Here is a 21,437-nt window from a genome sequence, read left to right as displayed (position 1 = left end):
AATCTAAGAGCTCGGGACAAAGTGATTGAGTCCAAATGGATTGGAGAAGCTGAGCAAGGATCTTCCAGAAAGGTAGTTGGAGGTCCCTGTACAAGAAGCCCATTGAAAAAAGACTAGGGGATTTTCAGTGGCGGATTGTACATCGGGCAAGAGCCACAAACAGGTACAAAGCACATCTGGATCCTTTGCATAGTGTAGACTGTAGTTTCTGTGGGGAATCTCAAACTGTTCATCATCTTTTTGTTGAATGTTCAAGACTAAGTGAACTTTTTTGGTTGTTAAAAAATGTTTGCCAAAGGTTAGGTTTTTTGTTTACTAGTGGTTTGTTTATATATGGGCCAAAATATAGGGCTACAAATAAACAAAAAGTAGTATTATTGAGTTTTATTTTTGGTAAAGCAAAGATGGCAATCTGGTTAAGCAGGAAAAACAGGACTCTTCATTTAAGTGGAGTAGATCCAGTGCAGATGTTACAAGGTTTTATAAAGGGTCGTTTGATGCTGGAGTTTGCTTATTATGAATTGGTAAATGATATTGAGACCTTTTTTTGATGTGGGGAACAGAAGGTGTGATGTGTAAGCCCAATGAAGGCCAAGGTTATCAGATAAGCTTTGGAGTGTTATAACAGATAGGTTGAGTTGTTAAATTTTACATTATTATTTGTACTTATTTTTATTTATTTATTTTTCGTTTTTTTAAGGCGTTTGTTTCTTTGTGTTTTGGAATATTTAATGTAAAATAAATCCGATTTTAAAGGTCTCTCTCTCTCTCACACACACACTCACTCACTAACACACACACACACACTGTCACACACACATACACTCTCTCTCTCTCTCACACACACACACACACACACACACACTCTCTCTCTCTCTCTCTCTCTCTCTCTCTCTCTCTCTCTCTCTCTCTCTCTCTCTCTCTCTCTCTCTCTCACACACTCTCTCTCTCTCTCACACACTCTCTCTCTCTCTCTCTCTCTCTCTCACACACACACACACACACACACACACACACACACACTCTCTCTCTCTCTCTCTCTCACACTCTCTCTCTCTCTCTCTCTCTCTCTCTCTCTCACACACACACACACACACACACACACACTCTCTCTCTCTCTCTCTCACTCTCTCTCTCTCTCTCTCTCTCTCTCTCTCTCTCTCTCTCTCTCTCTCTCTCTCTCTCTCTCTCTCTCTCTCTCTCTCTCTCTCTCTCTCTCTCTCTCTCTCTCTCTCTCTCACACACACACACACACACACACTGCTGCTGTGAATGTAAATGTGGGGATTAATAAAGTTGACCAGGAGCTGGTCAGGGACACACAGTCTCATGCAGGGCTGAGAGATGTCGTCTATGATGAAGTCAGCTTAGCTCACGTCTCCTCGATGGTGTCCAGAGGACAGTCCAGGATAGAGCTGGCCCTCTTTACCAGTTTATTAAGCCTCTCTCTCTGCTCTCAGTGCTTCAGCTCCCCAACACACACCGCATGAAGAGCGCAGAAGACACACAGTGTCACAGAGAGTAAAAAAGACGCGAGTGTTTAACGCAAAAAACAACAACATAATTTACCACTTTATTTACAAAATATTAATCTCTAACGCGCGTTCGCGCAACAACGTCTGCTCTCACACGCATGCGCCGTGGTGCTCTCGTGAACGCACGTCTATGTTTACCTCTCTCTCGTCTCGTCACACATAGAAAGTGAAAGTTAGTTCTCCTGTCGCCATTTTAAGCAGGAAAAATAGGAATACGACACGGGGAAAACAGCATCAAAGTATATGAACGTTTAAGAAGGAATTTCCGTTTATCTTTATAATGTTAAAGCTGGAGGATTTGAGATCCTGTATCTTGTAAAAGTTTGATCAAGGTGAGTGTTCATGTGTGACTTCCTCATATTAATATGAATATCTGGAGGACATTTTAAGTGATTGATTGTTTGACATAAAATATTTAATTACGGGGTTCTTTCACTTCAAGGTTTCTTTTAGGTTTGGTGATGTTTGTGATTCTTCAGAAGTTTAACTGCATATGTGTAAACATGCATAAGCCAAATCACCTCAAAGACAAACGCCTTTTTTAAAATCGGGTCAGAGTCTGTCGAGGCGGGTCGGGGTTTGTTTTCTTTCACCCGAACATGTTCAGCGTTTCTCGGTGTTCGTTATTGTTCATAAATTCTAAATTAAACGGCCGACTTGTTTGTGTGTGTGTGTGTGTGTGTGAGTGTGTGTGTGTGTGTGTGCGCGCGGTGTAAATTATGAGCTTGAGTTAAAGCACACTCTCAGAAAAAACGTACTTGCTGTCACTGTGGCTGTACCTTTTCAGAAGGTACACCTTTACATAAAGAGTGCATATTGGTCCCTCAAAGGTACATATTGGTACCTGAAGACTGAAAAAAAATATTGTTTAATGTTATTTTTTTTATTATTATTATTTTTTTCTTTATTCATTTTTATAATAATTTCGTGATGTTTTTTTATGAAGTCAGACAGTGTTTGTACATGTGTGCTGAGCAGAGAGCTGCTTGAGTTATATTTTGGGGTACAGTATGTCTGTAATGCAATGTTCACTGGACAGTTGGCATGCTCTTTGCAAGAAAAGGAATGTTTCAACTGATGCAAATGTACCATTTGTATACCACTAATGTATACACTGAAGAAATAGTTTCTTAATGTGCATTAGGAGTGGATTGTGCCATGTTTAAGAAATGTTTGAGAAATCTAGAATGAAGACCTCCTCTCATGTGTCCTTATTGTTATATGCCTGTTTCTCTCTGTCTGACATGACATGTTTAAATAATAAATCTATTGGCAAAAGTAACTGGTGTAGCTTCCGTGATTCAACAATGATGGGGGAAGCATGATTTTCAAGTCTACCGTACCAAAAGTGTACATATTAGTACCTAACTGGTACATACCATAATATGATATTAGAACCCTTTTGAAACCCTTTTTGTCCCAGTGACAGCTTTTGTACCTTTTTTTTTCTGAGAGTGCAGTCACACGATCCTTTTCCCACACACTCCAGACATGTTCAGCTAAATTATGAAGGTTGTTTTATATAATCATTTAATGTAGTGTGTGAATGTTTCTTCATCAGAGTCAGTGGAGGAGATCAAACTCATCAGATTCTCCTGCATCTTCATCATGGCTGATTCACAAGCATCCAGAGATGGAGATTTCTCTCCAGGACGCAGGTACTTTCAACACACACTGTTCAATATTGTGTCACATCTCAGAAAAAGAGTTACAAACCCCACAGACACACAGATCAAAGAAAGTTTACAGGAAAAAATATATCTTTTACCTATTTTTGCCTGTGTTTTTGTTTTGAAACTAACATGAAATATTAAATAAAAAGATCATAAAGTTTCCTCAAAGTGCTTTAAGGATGAAAGGTGAATGTGTTTTTATTAATATGGTTCCTCTCATAAAGAATGAACACAGTAATCTAGAGGATTAAACTGAATCTGTTCTGTGTTCCAGTTCAGTCCAGCAGAAGAGCTCAAACCCAGAGTCCAGCTGTGTGTCTGTGAAGAGTGACCGCTCTATGAATCAGCCAATAACGTTTAAGAGTGGAGACACACGGCCTAATCTCAGGTATATCACTTCTATAAAAGGTTTGCTTATAGTATGACACTTTTGAATTAGAAGCATAATCTATCTCAGTCAGTCAGTCTAACACTAGCAATGACATCAAGTAAATGTGAGCTGAGGTTTTCTCCACCTTTATATAATGGAGTCGGTGTAAATTGAGCAGATTTTTGTAAGCGCTGGTTCAGATTTGTTGAGAGCTTCACAGTGTCTGGTCAGAACAGGGATGTTTCACAGCAAGATACCGTTACTAGAGTACAGTAAGCTGGTTTATCTTTAAAGGGGTCATATAATGGTACATGCACTTTTACAAGTTGATTGTACTGAAATGTGTGTTGGCAGTGCCTGTACACAACCATCATATACCATCACGCCCCTCCCGCGATTGTTGATTGACAGCAGCGTTTCAACACAGACCCACCCTCGCTCGTGAGAGCTGTCAATCATAGTGTGCGCGGACCGGCGCGGTCATTGTTGATATGCTGGAGCACTGTCTATGAGCAGAATGGGTCTAAGCGATTGTGGTGTTCTGCTCTTGGGTGTAATAACGAACACAGTCATTTTAATGTTCCTAAATCCGAACCGCCGAAGACGCAGTGGCTGAGTTTGTTTTCGAAGGGAATATTCCCCACGAGCAACGTCAATGCTCTCATGTTTGCGCGAATCATTTCACACCAGACTGCTTTATAAACGAGGGTCAGTATAAAGCTGGATTTGCTAAGAAGCTGCTCCTGAAAGGATCGGTACCATCTATTCGTGTTCCTGCTGAACCTCTAGAACAACTGAAGTGAGTGTAACGTTTTATTAAACTTTATATTAATATTTATATTAATCCTTGCAAATCGCTAGCTGCACGCTTCACAATGAATGCGTCTAAGGTTTACACTCAGGGTACATTACGGCATGTTTTCTATGTATGACGTTCTCAATATAATGCATAATCCCACGTTTATACTGAACAACGTGTTATGGTTATTGTGTTACAAACGGTGTACGCCAGAGCCGGCTCTGGTGTACGCACAGAACAGAGAGGCGGGGTGAGCACAGCTCATGATCATTTAAAGGCATATGCACTTAAACGGCGTGCTGAAAACAGAGCTGTTTTTTACCAGGTAAAATAAGTGTTTTCTTACAATACTAATGAGAATTTTTAATTAAAGTATATTACAAACTTTTAATTTAGACCCTAAAGAATCATGTTAGCTTGTACAAAAATGGCATTATATGCCCCCTTTAAGCTCAGCAACACATTGGTCTCTTTAGTCGGTTGAGTCTTCGTCCTCCATTGTGCCGTTGAGAAGAGTCGTCTGATCGCGGTTGATGTTCACCTGAGTTTAAATTAATCTATAATTCTATAGTTGTTTTGAATTTGTTTGTTTTCAATTCCTAATATTACAGGGTTTGTTTCAGTTGCTTCAGTTGCTTAATGTGGTAAAAATAAATTCTCTGAAGCGGATTTACACAAACTGAGAAAGTCAAAAAGTGTTAGGTTGTGCCCTGTTCTGTAATTCTATAGTTGCTTTCAAATTGTTTGCTTTGAATTCCTAATTCTTAATATTACGGGGGGTGGTGGGGTGGGGGGGGGTTCTCAGTTGCTTTTTTTTTTTTAATCATGCTTAACATTTGCAAACCAGTAAGTTAATTTCTCAAAATAATTATAATCAAAGTTTGACACAGTGCAAAACACACTGAGTTACAGACGCTAAAGCAAAAGTGTTACAACACTCCCTGGTGTTTCCTGAGACAGAAGATTCCTGTAAAAGTGCACAACGTTTATAAGTGTGTATTGTTTTTTTTATTTTACTTAGTTTTGAAACCAGTTCAGTCCAGCAGAAGAGACCAAACCCAGAGTCCAGCTGTGTGTCTGTGAAGAGTGACTGCTCTATGGATGAGCCACTAAAGTTTAAGAGTGGAGACACACGGCCTAATCTCAGGTATATCATTTCTATAAAAGATATGCTTATAGTATTCTATTTTAATGAAATTGTTAATATACAGCATTTTAATGATTTGGATTTGAACCAAATAATTCTAAGTTAAAATCCTGTAAGTTTCAGTCTATTAATGATGATCATTGTGCTCTTGTGTAAAGCTCTATGTATTGTATTGTTAATACATTCACACACTGTAAAAGCTGTTGGTCTGTTACTCAGTTAATGACACAATTACATCAATATCAGTGTGTCTGATTCTTTACCCTCTTCATTCTGATTTAAGGTCAAATCTTCCATCCAGACCAGTTAAAAACAAAACTGTGTTCAAGCCTGTGATTCAACCACAAGACTTTAATGAAAGCATGTGTCCTGGTTTCAGGTAAAATGCAGGACTTTTGTTGCTGTTGTTTAATTTTAGGTGTTTCAATTCACATCACACATCACTCAAACACATGATTAATGATTTAAACATTTCAGAAAACTAATGATGTTCTGTGTCCCATAATACAGCAAACAAATAATATATTGTGTAATGTATGGTTATTGACTTCTCTGACTTGTGTAATAATGTGGTATTTTAATCTTACAGCCATGACTCTAAACCTGCTGAAGTCCTCAACACATTGAGATCAAATCTGAGACAGAAGTGTGAGTGTGTGTGTGAGGGAATATCAAAGCAGGGAAACCCAACACTCCTGAATGAGATCTACACAGAGCTCTACATCACAGAGAGTGGAAGTGGAGAGATCAATAATGAGCATGAGGTGAGACAGATTGAGACACAGTCCAGGAGAGCAGAAACAGAGGACACACCGATCAAATGCAGTGACATCTTTAGACCTTTACCTGGACAAGACAAACCCATCAGAACTGTGCTGACAAAGGGAGTCGCTGGCATTGGAAAAACAGTCTCTGTGCAGAAGCTCATCCTGGACTGGGCTGAAGGGAAAGAGAATCAGGACGTCCAGCTCATATTCCCACTCGCTTTCAGAGAGCTCAACTTGATGAAGGACAAAACACTCAGTCTCTCAGATCTTCTTCATCGCTTCTTCCCTGAAAGCAGAGAAATGGCCATATCCAGTGATGAGTATAAAGTGCTGTTCATCTTTGATGGTCTGGATGAGTGTCGTCTGTGTCTGGATTTTCAGAGCGATGTGAGGTTGTGTGATGTGACTGAATCCGCCTCAGTGGACGAGCTGCTGACGAACCTCATTGTGGGGAATCTGCTTCCCTCGTCTCTCATCTGGATCACCTCCAGACCAGCAGCAGCGGATCTCGTCCCCTCTGAGTGTGTCCATCGAGTGACAGAGGTACGAGGCTTCAGTGACACACAGAAGCAGGAATACTTCAGGAAGAGAATCAGTGATCAGAGTCTGGCCCACAGGATCATCTCACACCTGAAGTCCTCAAGGAGCCTCTTTATTATGTGCCACATCCCAGTGTTCTGCTGGATCTCAGCCACTGTTCTAGAGGAGATGTGCAGTGGAGCAGAGAGAGGAGAGATTCCCAAGACTCTCACTCAGATGTACACACACTTCCTGCTCATTCAGACCAACATCAAACATGAGAAGGACTATGAGAAGAAAGTGAAAGATGAAGACATGATTGTCAAACTGGGGGAACTGGCGTATCGGCAGCTTGTGAAAGGCCACCTGATCTTCTATGAGGAAGACCTGAGCGAGTGTGGCATTGATGTGGCAGAAGCATCAGTTTACTCAGGATTGTGCACTCAGATCTTCAGAGAGGAGTTGGGCTTGTGTCAGGGGAAAGTCTTCTGCTTTGTTCATCTGAGCATTCAGGAACATCTAGCAGCTCTATATGTGCATCTCTCCTTTATCAACAATAACATCAATGTGTTTGACCAGATTACCAAACCAACTAATAGAGGCAAAGTGTCCCTATCTGATCTCCATCAGAGAGCTGTGGATGAGGCTTTACACAGTAGAAATGGGCATCTGGACCTTTTCCTTCGTTTCCTTCTGGGTCTGTCAGTGAAGTCTAATCAGAGTCTCTTACAAGAACTAAAGACACAGACAGCAAACAGCTCTCACAACAATAAGAAAACAGTTTACTATATTAAAGAGAAGATCAGTGAGAATCCCTCTCCAGATAAATACATCAATCTGTTTCACTGTCTGAATGAACTGGGTGATCTTTCTCTAGTGAACGAAGCTAAACCTCATACGTCTGGAGGATTACGTGCTGTGAAACTCTCCTCGTCTCAGTGGTCAGCTTTAGTGTTTGTGTTGTTGTCCTCAGAGGAGACACTGCAGGAGTTTAACCTGAGGAGCTTAATTGGATACAGTAATGATGGGTAAGTAACACTGAGTGCAATCATTACAGTCTAAAACATTATGAACAAAGAGAAACTCAGAGATCAGAGGTGTTTAAATCACGGGGCTCAGACTGATTTCTGGGATATTGATCATAATTTGCAGGTGTTTCTCAAACCGTGGCTGTGTCCTAGTAAGGCTGCATATCTCGACTGCCACGTCATCAAGCGCCTCTGAAGGCCGTCTCAGTTTGAAGGATCTTTTGAACACAGACTTCATTTTGTGTCTTTAATTCAGATCATTTTGAAGGATGCATCAAGTGTGTCCTTCCTGTTCTTCAATCTCCCACAATCCTTTGCACACATTCCAGTTCATGTAAAAGAACTGATGGAAACGAGTCGGCACTGAGTTTATCTGAGTTCATTATGAAATGTAAGACACAGATAATGTGTTCGGAGATGAAGGCATACATGTTATCTTATGTTTCTGTGTAAATGAATCACTGAACACTAAACTGACAATAATGTAAGACACTGGGAGACACAGACGGCTGTCGTTCACTGTATTACAGTAATAAAACAGCAAGTTAATATAAAGATATTTAATAGAAAGTATTTTTCCTAAATGAAGTTTTAATAGTAACAGCAAGTGGACGTCCGCGGATCCTCCTGATGATGATAATGACGTCACGCGGACGGCCAAAGTAAACTTGATAAAACAGTGAATGTCCTTGATGGCGTTCCTGGAGGCGTTCAGCTCTTCACAGCGGCTCTTCAAAACTGGCTGTAAAACATAAATCTGCATTGTTTATCCTTTTGATCTTTCATTCAAAAAATTGCCCAAAATCTAATCTTTCATCAAAGTTAAAGAATTGAAAGTGTGGGGGAAATCACATTATGAAACAAATGCTTTTCTCCAAAACATGTTGGCCACAATTATTGGCACCCTTTTATTAAATACTTTTTGCAATCTCCTTTTGACAAGATAACAGCTCTGAGTTTTCTCCTGTATCGTCAAAGCTTTATTAAGGACACACATGGTCCAAACACAAACAGTTACACAACATAAACAGTAACAGACGAATACAAACAAAAAAACAACCCAATATGACATGTTTCCATATAGGCTAAAACACCAATGGTTCCACATACTAGAGGAGAACCTGACTGAACTCAGGGCCGGATTCGTCAATGTTGAAATGATGCTGTTTGCAGAATCTAATAACCTACACATACATCTGTACATGAGATTGTGCAGAACAGCAGAACAGGTGCACACGCCAACACTGACAAACATCTGCACTACTCCATCGTGGCTCCTATAACGCCTGATGAGTTTGGAGAACACCTGACCTGAGATCAGAGACCATTCCTGCATACAGACTCTCTCCAGATGGGGACTTTCAATTCTTCAGCTATTTTCTTACAGCCTCTTTCTATTTTGTGAAGCTCAACAATCTTTTGCTGCACATCAGAACTATATTCTTTGGTTTTACTCATTGTAATGGAGGATTAAGGGAATTTGGCCTTTGTGTTTCCTCATATTTAAACTCCTGTGAAACAGAAGTCATGGCTGGACAATTTCATGTTCCCAGTCCTCCTGGTGTGCTAAAAAAGGTAAACATTAATGGGAATATACTTATATTTTACTCGTAAAAAATTCTAGGGGTGCCAATAATTGTGGCCAACGTGTTTTGGAGAAAAGCATTTATTTCATAAAGTGATCGAGGCTTCGTGAAACACTTCGAAACACCCCGACACCGTCTCCACGGTGACCCCTAGTGGTCAGAACAGTGTAAATGCAACAATAACCCGGGCCAAACATGCATAACCGATTATATGTAAGTGTATATATGTTCTTTTATCAATTGTCAGGGTTTGTTTTGTTAGTTCTATGAATGGCTCAGCTAAACAGGCCAAAAAGACTATGAACTACCATTATTCATTTTAATTATACTAATGTCTAATTAAATAGTCTACAAATGTATAAAACTGATCAGAGATGATGTAAACCCCACAGACACGTGTTCAGTGGTTCTCAGCGCCTCCTCATGATCATGGGTTGACAGAGATCATCAGCGCTGAAACATTGACATTCAAAAGTGTCCCGAAACAGTTGTGACGTAATGAAGCCTCGTTTCCTGAAATCACGTGACTCTGGCAGTTTGATACGCGCTCCGAACCATTGATTCAGAACACACGATCTGTAAAGGCTTGGAAGCTTCATGAAGCAGTGTTTTGAGATGGCCATCACTCCTGCACAGTGCTCTGGCATCTTAACTGCTGCTACACAACGCAACTAGGAGTATGAGCGGTTAAAGATGGCGGCCGCATTTCTGGCGCCCAGCGGCCAATAGAGCGTCTATCTCTATATCATGTGTGTGTCACACGGCCCCGATCAGACACTGACGAGTCGACTGAACTAACGTAACGTCTCGAAGTCCGAACCCGAAGACACGAGAGGCGGGAACAGACGTGATGCATTTGAAGTTGGAAAAGAAAGAGCGTCTCGGATCAGGAGGCGAGGGGAACTAACAGAACGCCATAGCCTGAACTTAAGACCCGACTCATCAATCAATTACACGTTTCCCTTTCTTATCATTTGGCTTTGGCTGCATTACCCCATAGTTTATTGTTATTCTTTCAATTGTAATCAACATTTTCGTAAGTACTAAATATATTGGTCTATTTAACATGACGTTTTAATTATGAAATGAACAAAAAGATTAGTTCTGTCAGGTCCATTAAGTCAAGAACACACAGACAAAATAATTAAGAATTAATTTGAATAGATTGCAAACAGGTTGATGTTCCTGAATTGAAATTTGGCGGTATGGCTCTGTTCAGGGAGTCCTCTGACCTTTCATGAGCACCATGAAATAGCAGAGAGTCAGAGGACAGCAGCAGCAGCATTAGGGAACGCTCACACAGTTTTAGACTGTGAGAGCTAAAATATCCCCCTGTGAACAGAGCAGGCAACATGACATAGCAAATGCCACGTTATGCATAAGGAGGAGCTGGGGAGGTGGCGGGCAGCAGAAGCGAGCAGCGAGCCAGCGGAAGCGAGCAGCGAGCATGTATGAGCAAGGTGAATGAGCTTTAAATAGGGCGCCTTGTTTGAGCTTTGGCCATTGAGCAGCGAGGGGAGTTAACCAGCTAATGCAGCTCAGCTGGAGCAGATCAGCTGACGGGACAGTGTTGATAGCAAATAGCATAAGCAGCGGCTTGACTACCTGGCCTGCCAGAACTGACGCTGACGCTCAATTTCTGTCAGGTCCATTAAGTCAAGAACACACAGACAAAATAATTAAGAATTAATTTGAATAGATTGCAAACAGGTTGATGTTCCTGAATTGAAATTTGGCGGTATGGCTCTGTTCAGGGAGTCCTCTGACCTTTCAAGAGCACCATGAAATAGCAGAGAGTCAGAGGACAGCAGCAGCAGCATTAGGGAACGCTCACACAGTTTTAGACTGTGAGAGCTAAAATATCCCCCCAAACAAAACCACACCTGGCAATCCTCTGTGATTCAGAGGATGATTTATTTGACCACACGAGCTATTCCCCCCAAAACAAAATTGAGTGTCTCGAACGGTGTCGACTGAGCCGCCCTAATTTAGCGATTTATAATAGTAAAAATATTAATTAATTACTGAAAAGACTAATCAAGACCGCAATAGCTAAAACATGCTGTTACCTAGATTATCTGTATTTAACTGTTTGACAGTCTACAGTGTAAGCTCTATGGATAGATGACTAATCCACCTCTGAGAACGAGCTAGATGAATAAATTAACAGCTGATAGCGCATTCAGGGGCGTTAACTGAGCAGAGCGCGAGCAAAATGATGATCAAATGTGTTTTATTAATGAAACAAATCAGAGACTTGAGCTCATGGCTTCTGGTCGTCAAGAATATCCCGAACATCGAGACGGAGGTATCGTTGGTAAGCAGCAGAAACCACCGCCCCATAGCTTAAAGGGTTAAACCGGAGCGAGTGTCACCGCCGTAGTTGTTGCACAATGCGTTAGAATGAGCTGTATACTGTCCGAAAAGGCAGTCCGCAGAAGTGAATTCCTATCACAGCAAGCTGTTTGAATCTGCGCTGCATAGTGGTAAAAGCCAGCGTGAGCAACGCGATCAGTTGCCAATGACAACAGATAACGCACGTAGCCAATATGATCGCATAAGCATTTTTATGAAAACGATTAGTTAGATAAGCCCAAATGCCACACGGATAGCATTAACAAGAAGGATGTTGCCAACACACTGATAGCTTTTAGCAATGAATATTAAAAAGGAACTTAGCTTCGTGAAGATTTTCAGAGATGAATGGAGAACGAATCACGTCGAGTCCTGTGTCAATATTGCAGCAGAAGCGAGCAGCGAGCCAGCGGAAGCGAGCAGCGAGCATGTATGAGCAAGGTGAATGAGCTTTAAATAGGGCGCCTTGTTTGAGCTTTGGCCATTGAGCAGCGAGGGGAGTTAACCAGCTAATGCAGCTCAGCTGGAGCAGATCAGCTGACGGGACAGTGTTGATAGCAAATAGCATAAGCAGCGGCTTGACTACCTGGCCTGCCAGAACTGACGCTGACGCTCAATTTCATTTTGCTAAATGAGATTCAAAGATCAGAGTCAGTAAAATGATCCAAACTTCCCACTACTAGTGTGTGTGTGTGTGTGTGTGCGTGTGTCTGTGTGTGTGTGTGTGAGTGTGTGTCTGTCTGTGTCTGTGTGTGTGTCTGTCTGTCTGTCTGTGTTTGTGTGTGTGTGTGTGTGTCTGTCTGTCTGTGTTTGTGTGTGTGTCTGTCTGTCTGTCTGTCTGTGTGTGTCTGAGTGTCTGTGTGTGTGTGTGTGTGTGTGTGTGTGTGTGTGTGTGTGTGTGTGTGTGTGTGCGCTCATGTTTATATTACATTGTGACCAAATGTCCCCACAAAGGTGGTAATATCTGAAATCCTTGTCCTTGTGGGGACATTTTTTGGTCCCCATGAGTAAACAGCTTATAAATCCTTATGAGTGATGTTTTTTGTAAATGTAAAAATGCAGAAGGTTTAGGGGTCGGGTTAGTGTGTGTGTGTGTGTGTGTGTGTGTGTGTGTGATGGGTAGGTTTAGGGGTAGGGTTAGTGTGTGTGTGTGTGTGTGTGTGTGTGTTAGTGTAAGGGGACAGAATATACAGTTTGTACAGTATAAAAACCATTACGTCTATGGAGAGTCCCCACAAAGATAGTGGACCAGACGTGTGTGTGTGTGTGTTTGTGTGTGTGTCTGTCTGTCTGTGTGTTTGTGTGAGTGTGTGTGCGTGTGTGTGTGTACGCGTGCTTGTGTGTGTGCGCGTGCTTGTGTGTGTGTGTGTGTGTGTGCGCGCGCCAGTGCTGCTGCCCCAGTTAATGTGACTTTATCACAATTAGCTTACTTCTCATTTCAAAAACAACTTGTTTAACACAAAATACTTCTTGATTCATGAAAATATACGCATTTGAGAGGACAAAAAAATCTGATAAGTCAAAATAGTGTTGTAGTGTAAATGTAGACTAATAGACCTTGACAAGCGACATTGACAAGAGAAAGAGAAACAAATCTGTGTTGCTGAATACGAGGCTTCTACAGTTATAGACACTAAAACAACTTTCCACACGTCCTTTATAAAGCAGTGTTTAATTAAAAACATATTTGAGGGTATTTATGAAGGTATAATGTATTATTTACTTATGTTATGAATTATTATTATTGTTAGCATTATTAATTAACTTATTTATTTTTTATTTTCTATTAGTGTCCCCCAAAACACAGCAGATGAAGTTCTCCAGAAGCTGATGCCTGTGGTTACAGCAACTAGATACGCTGGGTAAGTAACACTGAGAACAAGCATCACTGCTAAAACATTATAACAGTTCTTACTTAAACATTATACATTAATGCTTTAACAAATAATATGAGTGTCACACTTCAGCTTTTAAACCCTCCACCTATCTGACCTGATTAATGATCTACGTAACCGTTTTTATGATATTTGTGTAAGAAATTTATTTTCAAAAATATGCATTTTATAATTAACATTTAAACAAATGAACATTTATATTTAGACTTTTTAATATTTATTTTAATTTAATTAAAATGTTAATGCATTTATTTAGGTAAAAAAACAGATGTTTTTAATGTATTTCATTTGATCAGTTTTACATAATCTTTCTCCCTCCCATAATCTCTTAGAATAACAGTTAAACTTGCTGATATGTTTAATTCATTGTTTAAAAAAGAGATATTGCACAAATGATATGCACTCATGATCCCTCAGTCTCTCTGCCTATTTCCCCAGTTCAGTTGTTTGTCTCAGCGCAGAGTCTTGTCTAGAGTTCCTGGCATTACTGAGCGTTGTCCTTGTTTTCTGCTATTCCTGGTTTGGAGATCTGCCTGTGTCCTGGGGTGTGTTCCAGAAAGCAAGCTTATCTTACCCTCAAACATACCCTGAACTCTTGCTTGATTAAACCACATTATTTGGTTTTATTGTTTAATTTCATGGTTCACACACCAGACCTTCTCAACAGAGACGAATCCACGAGTCGCCATGGAAACAGACGCTGAGAAAAAGCGCGCCATACGACTACTTTCTTCTTGTGTTAAATGCTGATTTACATAGTGCATATCGCCTCCTATTTGGTGGTTGTGCAATCATTTTAAAATCTTTAAATCATGTTTATGAGATGAGCATTAGCTATATATTATAATAAACTGAACATTAGCTTGTTGTAACAGCGCTTTATATAGATATAAGTGTCAGGCCCGCTGGAGCCTCATCAATAGAGACGCATGCGCTGAACACCTCTGGAGTAAACTGACCCTGGATCAGAACCGGCTCCGGAGCTGCTATGGCTACTGATGAGAGAGAGAGCTGTGCGAGAGAGAGAGAATGAAGCTCAGGATTTTATAGGCGATTTGATACACACGATTTTGATGAAGTTAGTAGGGATTTTTATTTTAGTTTGAAAACAGAGGAATATCTGCAAATTGATAAAGCCTCTGTGTTGAGGGTTTTACAAACCACCCAAAAACTAAAAGCCGTGGGCTTGATAAAGTCAGTGGAGAGTTTTGAGGAGCTGTGCTTATCAGCGCTGTGATATCAGGCATTTCATTTTTCAGACCTCATTGAGATTACAGAGAGTGCCTTCAGTTGTTTCTATCAAAAGCTAGATCAGTGTTTATATCTGAACTTTAAACTTTTATCCCATTACTTCTATTTAAGCTGTTTCATGCCAACTCTCTCTGGGTCAGCGGCAGCGCCAACACAGATGTAAAGTGTTGCGATGTGATTTAGTCAAAGGTTTAATAGAGGAATTGTAAGAAGATGGTGTGTGTGTGTGAATGGAGATCACAGTATTGTAAAGCTGAATCGGTCAGCTCTACTGTCTTATCTCTCTCTCAGCATATGAGCAGTGCGAGGGCTTTCAGTGCTTCAGTCTCACGCCGCTTCCACACGTCCACTAGACAGGGATATTACGACACTCATAGATAACCACACGCTTCAGCCTCTGTTGGAGCAAGCTGGGTTTCCATGTCTTATGGGGACTTTCCATAGAAATACTGATTTTTATTCTGTACAAACTGTATATTCAATCCCCTAATCATAACTGATGTATTTTAACAAAGTGAACTGATGAGTATTTCTACACATTTCATGTTGACAGCATTATGTTATTTATTGTTTAAGTGTTATATTTATCTCTGGATAAAGGCTTAACCCTTGTGTTATCTTCATTTGGGGCCGGCACTAGTTATCTTTGGGGTCTCCAGGGACCCCAGACAATAACATTTAATTTTGTAACAGAATAATAGTTTTTTTTTATTTTTTTTACAAATATAATTTTACTGTAATTTTTATATATTTGTAAATTTCTATAAATAAATTAGTGCTGGGCAACGATTAAAATTTTTAATCGCGATTAATCGCATGATTTTCTTGCGATTAATCGCGATGTTACGCGCAAACTTTAATAATGAATTCTAAAGTAGTGTTTTACTCACTTTTGATTTAAATGTACTGCTATATACACAAAAGTGTAATAACATGTGGTTTGCAAACACTTTAAACAAATAAGGTGCTTTTACCAGCAGTATTCCCTTTACACAGCAATAAAATATTTATTGTAAATCTCAACTTAAACATTAATGTAATCAAATCAAATATTAAAACAAAGCTATTTGCCACTGCCAGGGCATTACCTTTTATCTAGCTTGTTAAAACGAGTCCAGTTTTCTTGGTTTTTTCCTTAACAGGTATCAACAGGTGTCTTTTAGCAGCAGAAACAGTCTATGTCAGAGGTCATGAGATATAAGTCGACCAACGTTACTTCTCTGATAGTAGCTTAGGTTTGGTCATGCCATGGTTTCCCACGTACACTAAGATTGCATTAAACACCCAATTTGGTAAAGCCCAATTTATACTTCTGCGTCGTACTTACGTCGTACCGTGACGTGCACCTCTCCAAAAATGTAACGACGCGTCAATTCTACGCGCACCGCAAGCGCTGTGATTGCTAGAACCGCTCCACGGGTTTCACATGCTCCCTCTGCATGTGTAATTGCGCGTCAACGCGGACAACGACGCAGAAGTAAAACCAACCAACGCGTATTGTATAGCATAAGTCCGACACAGAAGTATAAATCAGCCTTTTAGAGTGAGGTGAATTGGTCGAGCACAAGGTGCAGCGACAAGCGGGTGCGTTCTGTGAAACTGTTGCGGTCATGCTCGCCTCACGCGCTCGCCTCACGCACGCGCCCGCGCGTTGCCGAAGTTGAATTGTCTAAAAGGACTTTGATTGTCTATAACTTTTTGTACACGACGCGCAGTACAAATCATTGGAAGAGAGACTGATCCTCGGCTCGCTGTTCGAGTTTCCAATATTTAAATAGTTATCAGGACATCAACAGAAGGGAATTCACATTGCAGAGCATCCCCGCTAAACTACACGCAGGCACATCAGGTAAAGTTATGTATAATTTTAATTTAAGTTAAAAAGACTACAGCTGCGTTGCGCACAGAAGCCGTTGCTATGGTTACTATCCATAGAGCGCCTGTCATTCACTCGCGGAGCGCTGTCTCCTTTTCTGTTCACCTGATAGAACCGGCCAAAGCCTCTCCACTGCTGGTTTGGGTGGGTTATTTGCTGGCTGACCAACATCCCACCCCTCCTGTGATCCATGGTTTGAATGTAGGCCTATGTCCTATTCAGAGCCAGTGTGCAACGGACTTTCAAAATAATCAAAAAAAAAAAAACTGCGTTAACGTGCGATAAAAAAATTGTCGGCATTAATTAATAAATGCGTTAACGCGATAATAACGCGTTAACTTGCCCAGCCCTAAAATAAATATTTATTTAAATAGGCTTTTTACAAAAAAACAGCATTTTATGTAAAGTTCACTTTATAAAAGACCCAGATTTCTGACTTTCATTCATGGGGATAACCTGGATAACTTTATATGGTTTAATGTAAGATTTGTGCCCATTTTTTTGGAAAATACAGTTTTAAAATAAAAAATAATAATTTTAACCACTAGATGGCTATAGAGCTCCACTATTTGCTATTCGACTAACTAAATATATCTATTCACAAGTTGTATTCAGTTGGATTCATACCTAAATATTATAAAATCACAATTATAACAAAAATAAAATACTTTTGTCAAATTTTTTTTCCAATAATATTATGATTAGAATCAAACCTGAACAATGTTACAAAGATACATTTTTAGATTTTATCCAAAATTTTAATCAACATTTCAGTTACTAACTAACAGAACAAAAATTAACAGAAATGAACAGTTATATTACATATTGAGTAAAAATACATGACATGAACATGAACAGCAATAACAAATTTTTTATAGCCTTACAAGTGTGTGTGTGTGTGTGTGTGTGTGTGTGTGTGTGTGTGTGCGCACATTTTCAATGTGTCAGTGTCACCAATTTATTTTTGTTATGTTTCTACATTTTGGATGATTTTATTTTACAAATGATAAGAGAACAGTTTTTATACGTATATATATATATATTAATATGTATATATTTCTGTCTGTGTGTTCTGCGTTGTTTCTGATTTTGATGATGAATTTTGTATATTTACTATGCGGGGTCTCCAGGGACCCGAAGAGCTCTTTTTTTTTTTTTTCACGCTAACATAAAAACAGAAATCATTACAATTTTTTATTTTTTTTGTAGATCTAGAAAGTGTTGAGAGCCGTAGAAAGTTTCATACCATTTGGACAAAGAGAATTATTTAAAAAATTTGAGCAAAAGTCATTTGCGGGTTAAAAAGACCCTGAAGAAAACCAGAGGCTTAATGTGTGTCATTGTTCTCTACAGGTTGAGTATGTGTGGAGTCACAGATGAAGGTTGTGTTGCTCTGGCTTCAGCTCTGAGATCAAACCCCTCACACCTGAGAGATCTGGATCTGTCATATAATAATCTAGGAGACTCAGGAATAAAGCATCTTTCTGATCTACTGGAGAATCCTCTCTGTAAACTGGAGAAACTGGGGTAAGATCATCTCTACCATAAAGACTCTGAGTGAAGAAGGATTAATATGTAGATAGTGTGTACAATATATGTGTGGCGTAAGCCCCATCCGGGGTTAAAAATAACAATAATGCTATCAGTCAAATTCATCTTTACTTTGTTTATTTTGTGTTATTTTTGAGAAAGAAGAATCACTCCATCACATACAAAAGGAACAATTACACTTAATGCGACCAGTTTGAAATAATGGTGACACTTTATCACAAGTATACAGTAACACAGCGCTTATAAATCATTTGCAAACTATTAGTTTATAGTTCACGAATAGTATATAAGCTGTTGTTAAATTAATTATTACTAGATTGTAGAGCCCGACCGATATATCGGCGGGCCGATATTAGGCATTTTCCAAACTATCGGTATCGGCATTTATAATGGCCGATAAATGAATATTTTAAAAAATGCGGTTGAGGTGATTCATGTAAGGGTGGCGCTGCCAATAAAGCACCTAAAAGCTGTCACAAAGAACTGGCAAAAGTAATGATTATGAATACAACAAATATAGCAAGTAGGGGTGTAAATCGGAGCCTACATGACGTTTCGATACGATACCGATTTCTTAAGCCAACGATTCGATTATTTTCGATACTTCAGAATTCCCCGCGATACGATTCGATACGATTCGATTCGATAATCGATATTTTTACATGATATCTATTAAGTTTCAAATAAATCAACACATTTTTTTATAATTTGCCTTTTATTGAGAATACAGGAACAGTATTCTATTCACATAATGTGTATATTGTGCTCAATGCACTGCAAATAGAACAGCAAATATAACAGTTACTGCATACAGTTCAAAACTTGATTCTATCGAATCCTGGTGCGTTTCCGTGCATCTTACGTCATCGCAAACGTGCACGACGCATGATAGAAAACAGAACGCGGGTCAATATATTGTGTTTTTTTATTTTATTTGGTGCTATTATGCACAGCTGAGTGAACAACACCGGTTTACTGTGTGTCGCATTTGGCTTTTTGCTGATTGCAAACGCAGGAGACAGTGGATTTCCATTAATTTGTTGCCCTGAGTCCACGCGCTATGTGTGTGCGAATACAGACTCACTCTCGCTCTTGTCCAAGGTAAATTATCAACACTATCATCCCTTACATGTGTTTTATTTAACTAAATACATCATAATCAGCTAAAAAGCATGCGCAGGTCACTTACTTCCTGAACAAGTGCGCACCCGAGTCCGTGATGCTTTCACATTCACGCCAGCCGCGGCACGGTTCGAGTGCAACCGAACTCAGCGCACCTCCTCCAGGCAGTCTCGGGTTTGGTACCCCAGTACACACCGGGGTCCGCATGACAGACAGCGTTTACATAATTAGCGATTTTTCATGCGAACCGTGCCCGTTCCGTTCCGAGTTGGTGTGAAAGCACCCTAGACTTTTCAAGTAAGCTGTTGAAGTAGCCTTTTGTACACATTAGCGCCTGTTTGTTTACGTTAGTAACTGCTAGTTTGGAGTTCGCCAACTAAGTGACTGAGGGTGCATTCACACTGGCAGTTTAGTTCGGTGACTAACTAACGTTAGCCCAGTGCATAACAACAATCGTTTGTACGCATATGAGCGGATGCTGAAAATAGACAGGCGGCAAAACAAACACATTAATCGATACTCTTGCGGACGCATCGATGCATCGAATCGTCGGCTGTATAATCGATACGAATCGATTAATATTTACACTCCTAATAGCAAGGAGACATTTTAATTGTTTATTAATAAACAAGTGTTTTCAGTCAGTGTCAGCCAAAGATGAAGTTGACGATGCTGACTCGCGATCTTCAGTGAAGATAGAGAGAAATGCACATTTCATACGATTACATGAGTCTGTCTGTTTTTCGTTTTGAATTGTTCTGTTTAAAAGTAGACATTTCAATATAGATATATTTCAATTCTCAGGTCTATACGCTGAGTTTCGGTTAAAGCTGCCGTCGGCAACATTTTTTTGATCATATTCCGTGAAATCGACACTATAATCTGACAGAACAACATAAATAAAGTGGTTTTAGAAAAACCCCCGAGCTTCTAACTCCACCTGGAGCTTGTTATTTGTTTTGCAAAAATCCACCGCTCCCGGATCATCATGTCCAATCAGCGCAGGGGGGGGTGAGATCTGACTGTCAATCACAGATCGGGCACACGCCACCCCTCGCGCACGTTACAATCACATGCACACGCCTGAAGTTCGCGGAAGTTCGCGCAGTAACGAAGAGTGATGGCGGAAAATCAAGTAAGCTCATTTAGAGTATAAATGACGTTAGCAATTGCAATCTATCGGTACATTAGCCAGGACAGCATACCTCCAAATACTCCATGGTGTTGATGGATGCTGATGAGACGGGCGCGTTCCATGGCTCTCAAGTTTTGAAGACAGGTAAGAGTGACACCCAGCCGACGGGGGGTTGGATACATTTTTGTCATTGGTTGTTGCGTTAAATCTTACCCAGATACAATAGTGCTATTTTTTGATTGGCTATTGTGTAGCTCGACGAACAACACCAGAGGAAACGCGCTTGATTCATGCCGGTTCCACAGTGAGAGCGGCACGGCCAGAGTTTTGGGCGCAGCGGCATATTAAATATATTACAAATAGTTTTTCAGCATGAGAAATACAATGTGTGGCGGGAGAGCGTGACAAAAGACCGAAATGAGTGACTGTCACGCTCAATGCGTGACACTTGAGAGCCCTGGCGTTCACTGAAAATCTGGTGCACACGCACTGACGAGCATGAACTGGGTGGGAGGGTATCCGTTGATAGTGGGGGAGGGGCATGAGAGTTGTAAACATTCAAAATTTTCCTAAATCCACTCAATCTGCCAGACTTGCCGACTGGAGCTTTAATGAGACGAGCTCCAGTTCACCCGCAGACGCCTCCGTGTCGAGATTATCTATCGTCTGCTATATTTACTTCTTATAAATTAAATCCAGGCAATTGGTTGATGAAACATTGATTAAAATTAAGATACAATTAATACAAAACGAAATTCACTTTGAAACGAAAGGTTTTGTGCTTTCTGTTTGATGTCTATGTGAAAGTTTCAAAGCATTTTAGTGCCG

General features: G+C 40.1%; 1 protein-coding gene across 50 annotated transcripts in view; it reads left to right on the top strand.

The window, feature by feature from the left end:
- LOC130072179 (protein NLRC5-like) overlaps positions 1-21,437 on the top strand; it is a 912,375-nt gene that overhangs the window by 534,395 nt on the left and 356,543 nt on the right. For 47 of the 50 annotated variants that reach the window (XM_056237149.1, XM_056237148.1, XM_056237144.1 and 44 more), the window contains one exon: positions 18,155-18,328. The exons of 1 other annotated variant lie outside the window; for it this stretch is intronic. In XM_056237149.1, the coding sequence (XP_056093124.1) occupies positions 18,155-18,328 (174 nt within the window). Of the gene's footprint in view, positions 1-3,482; positions 3,597-5,398; positions 5,525-5,807; positions 5,904-6,113; positions 7,839-13,569; positions 13,642-18,154; positions 18,329-21,437 lie in introns of all 50 variants that reach the window. 2 more of the 50 variants (XM_056237193.1, XM_056237192.1) reach the window with 2 other exon arrangements.

This window comes from Rhinichthys klamathensis, unplaced genomic scaffold, assembly GCF_029890125.1.
Source record: "Rhinichthys klamathensis goyatoka isolate OS25496 unplaced genomic scaffold, OSU_Roscu_1.1 h1tg000481l_1, whole genome shotgun sequence".
Lineage (NCBI taxonomy): Eukaryota > Metazoa > Chordata > Actinopteri > Cypriniformes > Leuciscidae > Rhinichthys > Rhinichthys klamathensis.
This window is presented reverse-complemented; position numbering and strand designations above follow the sequence as displayed.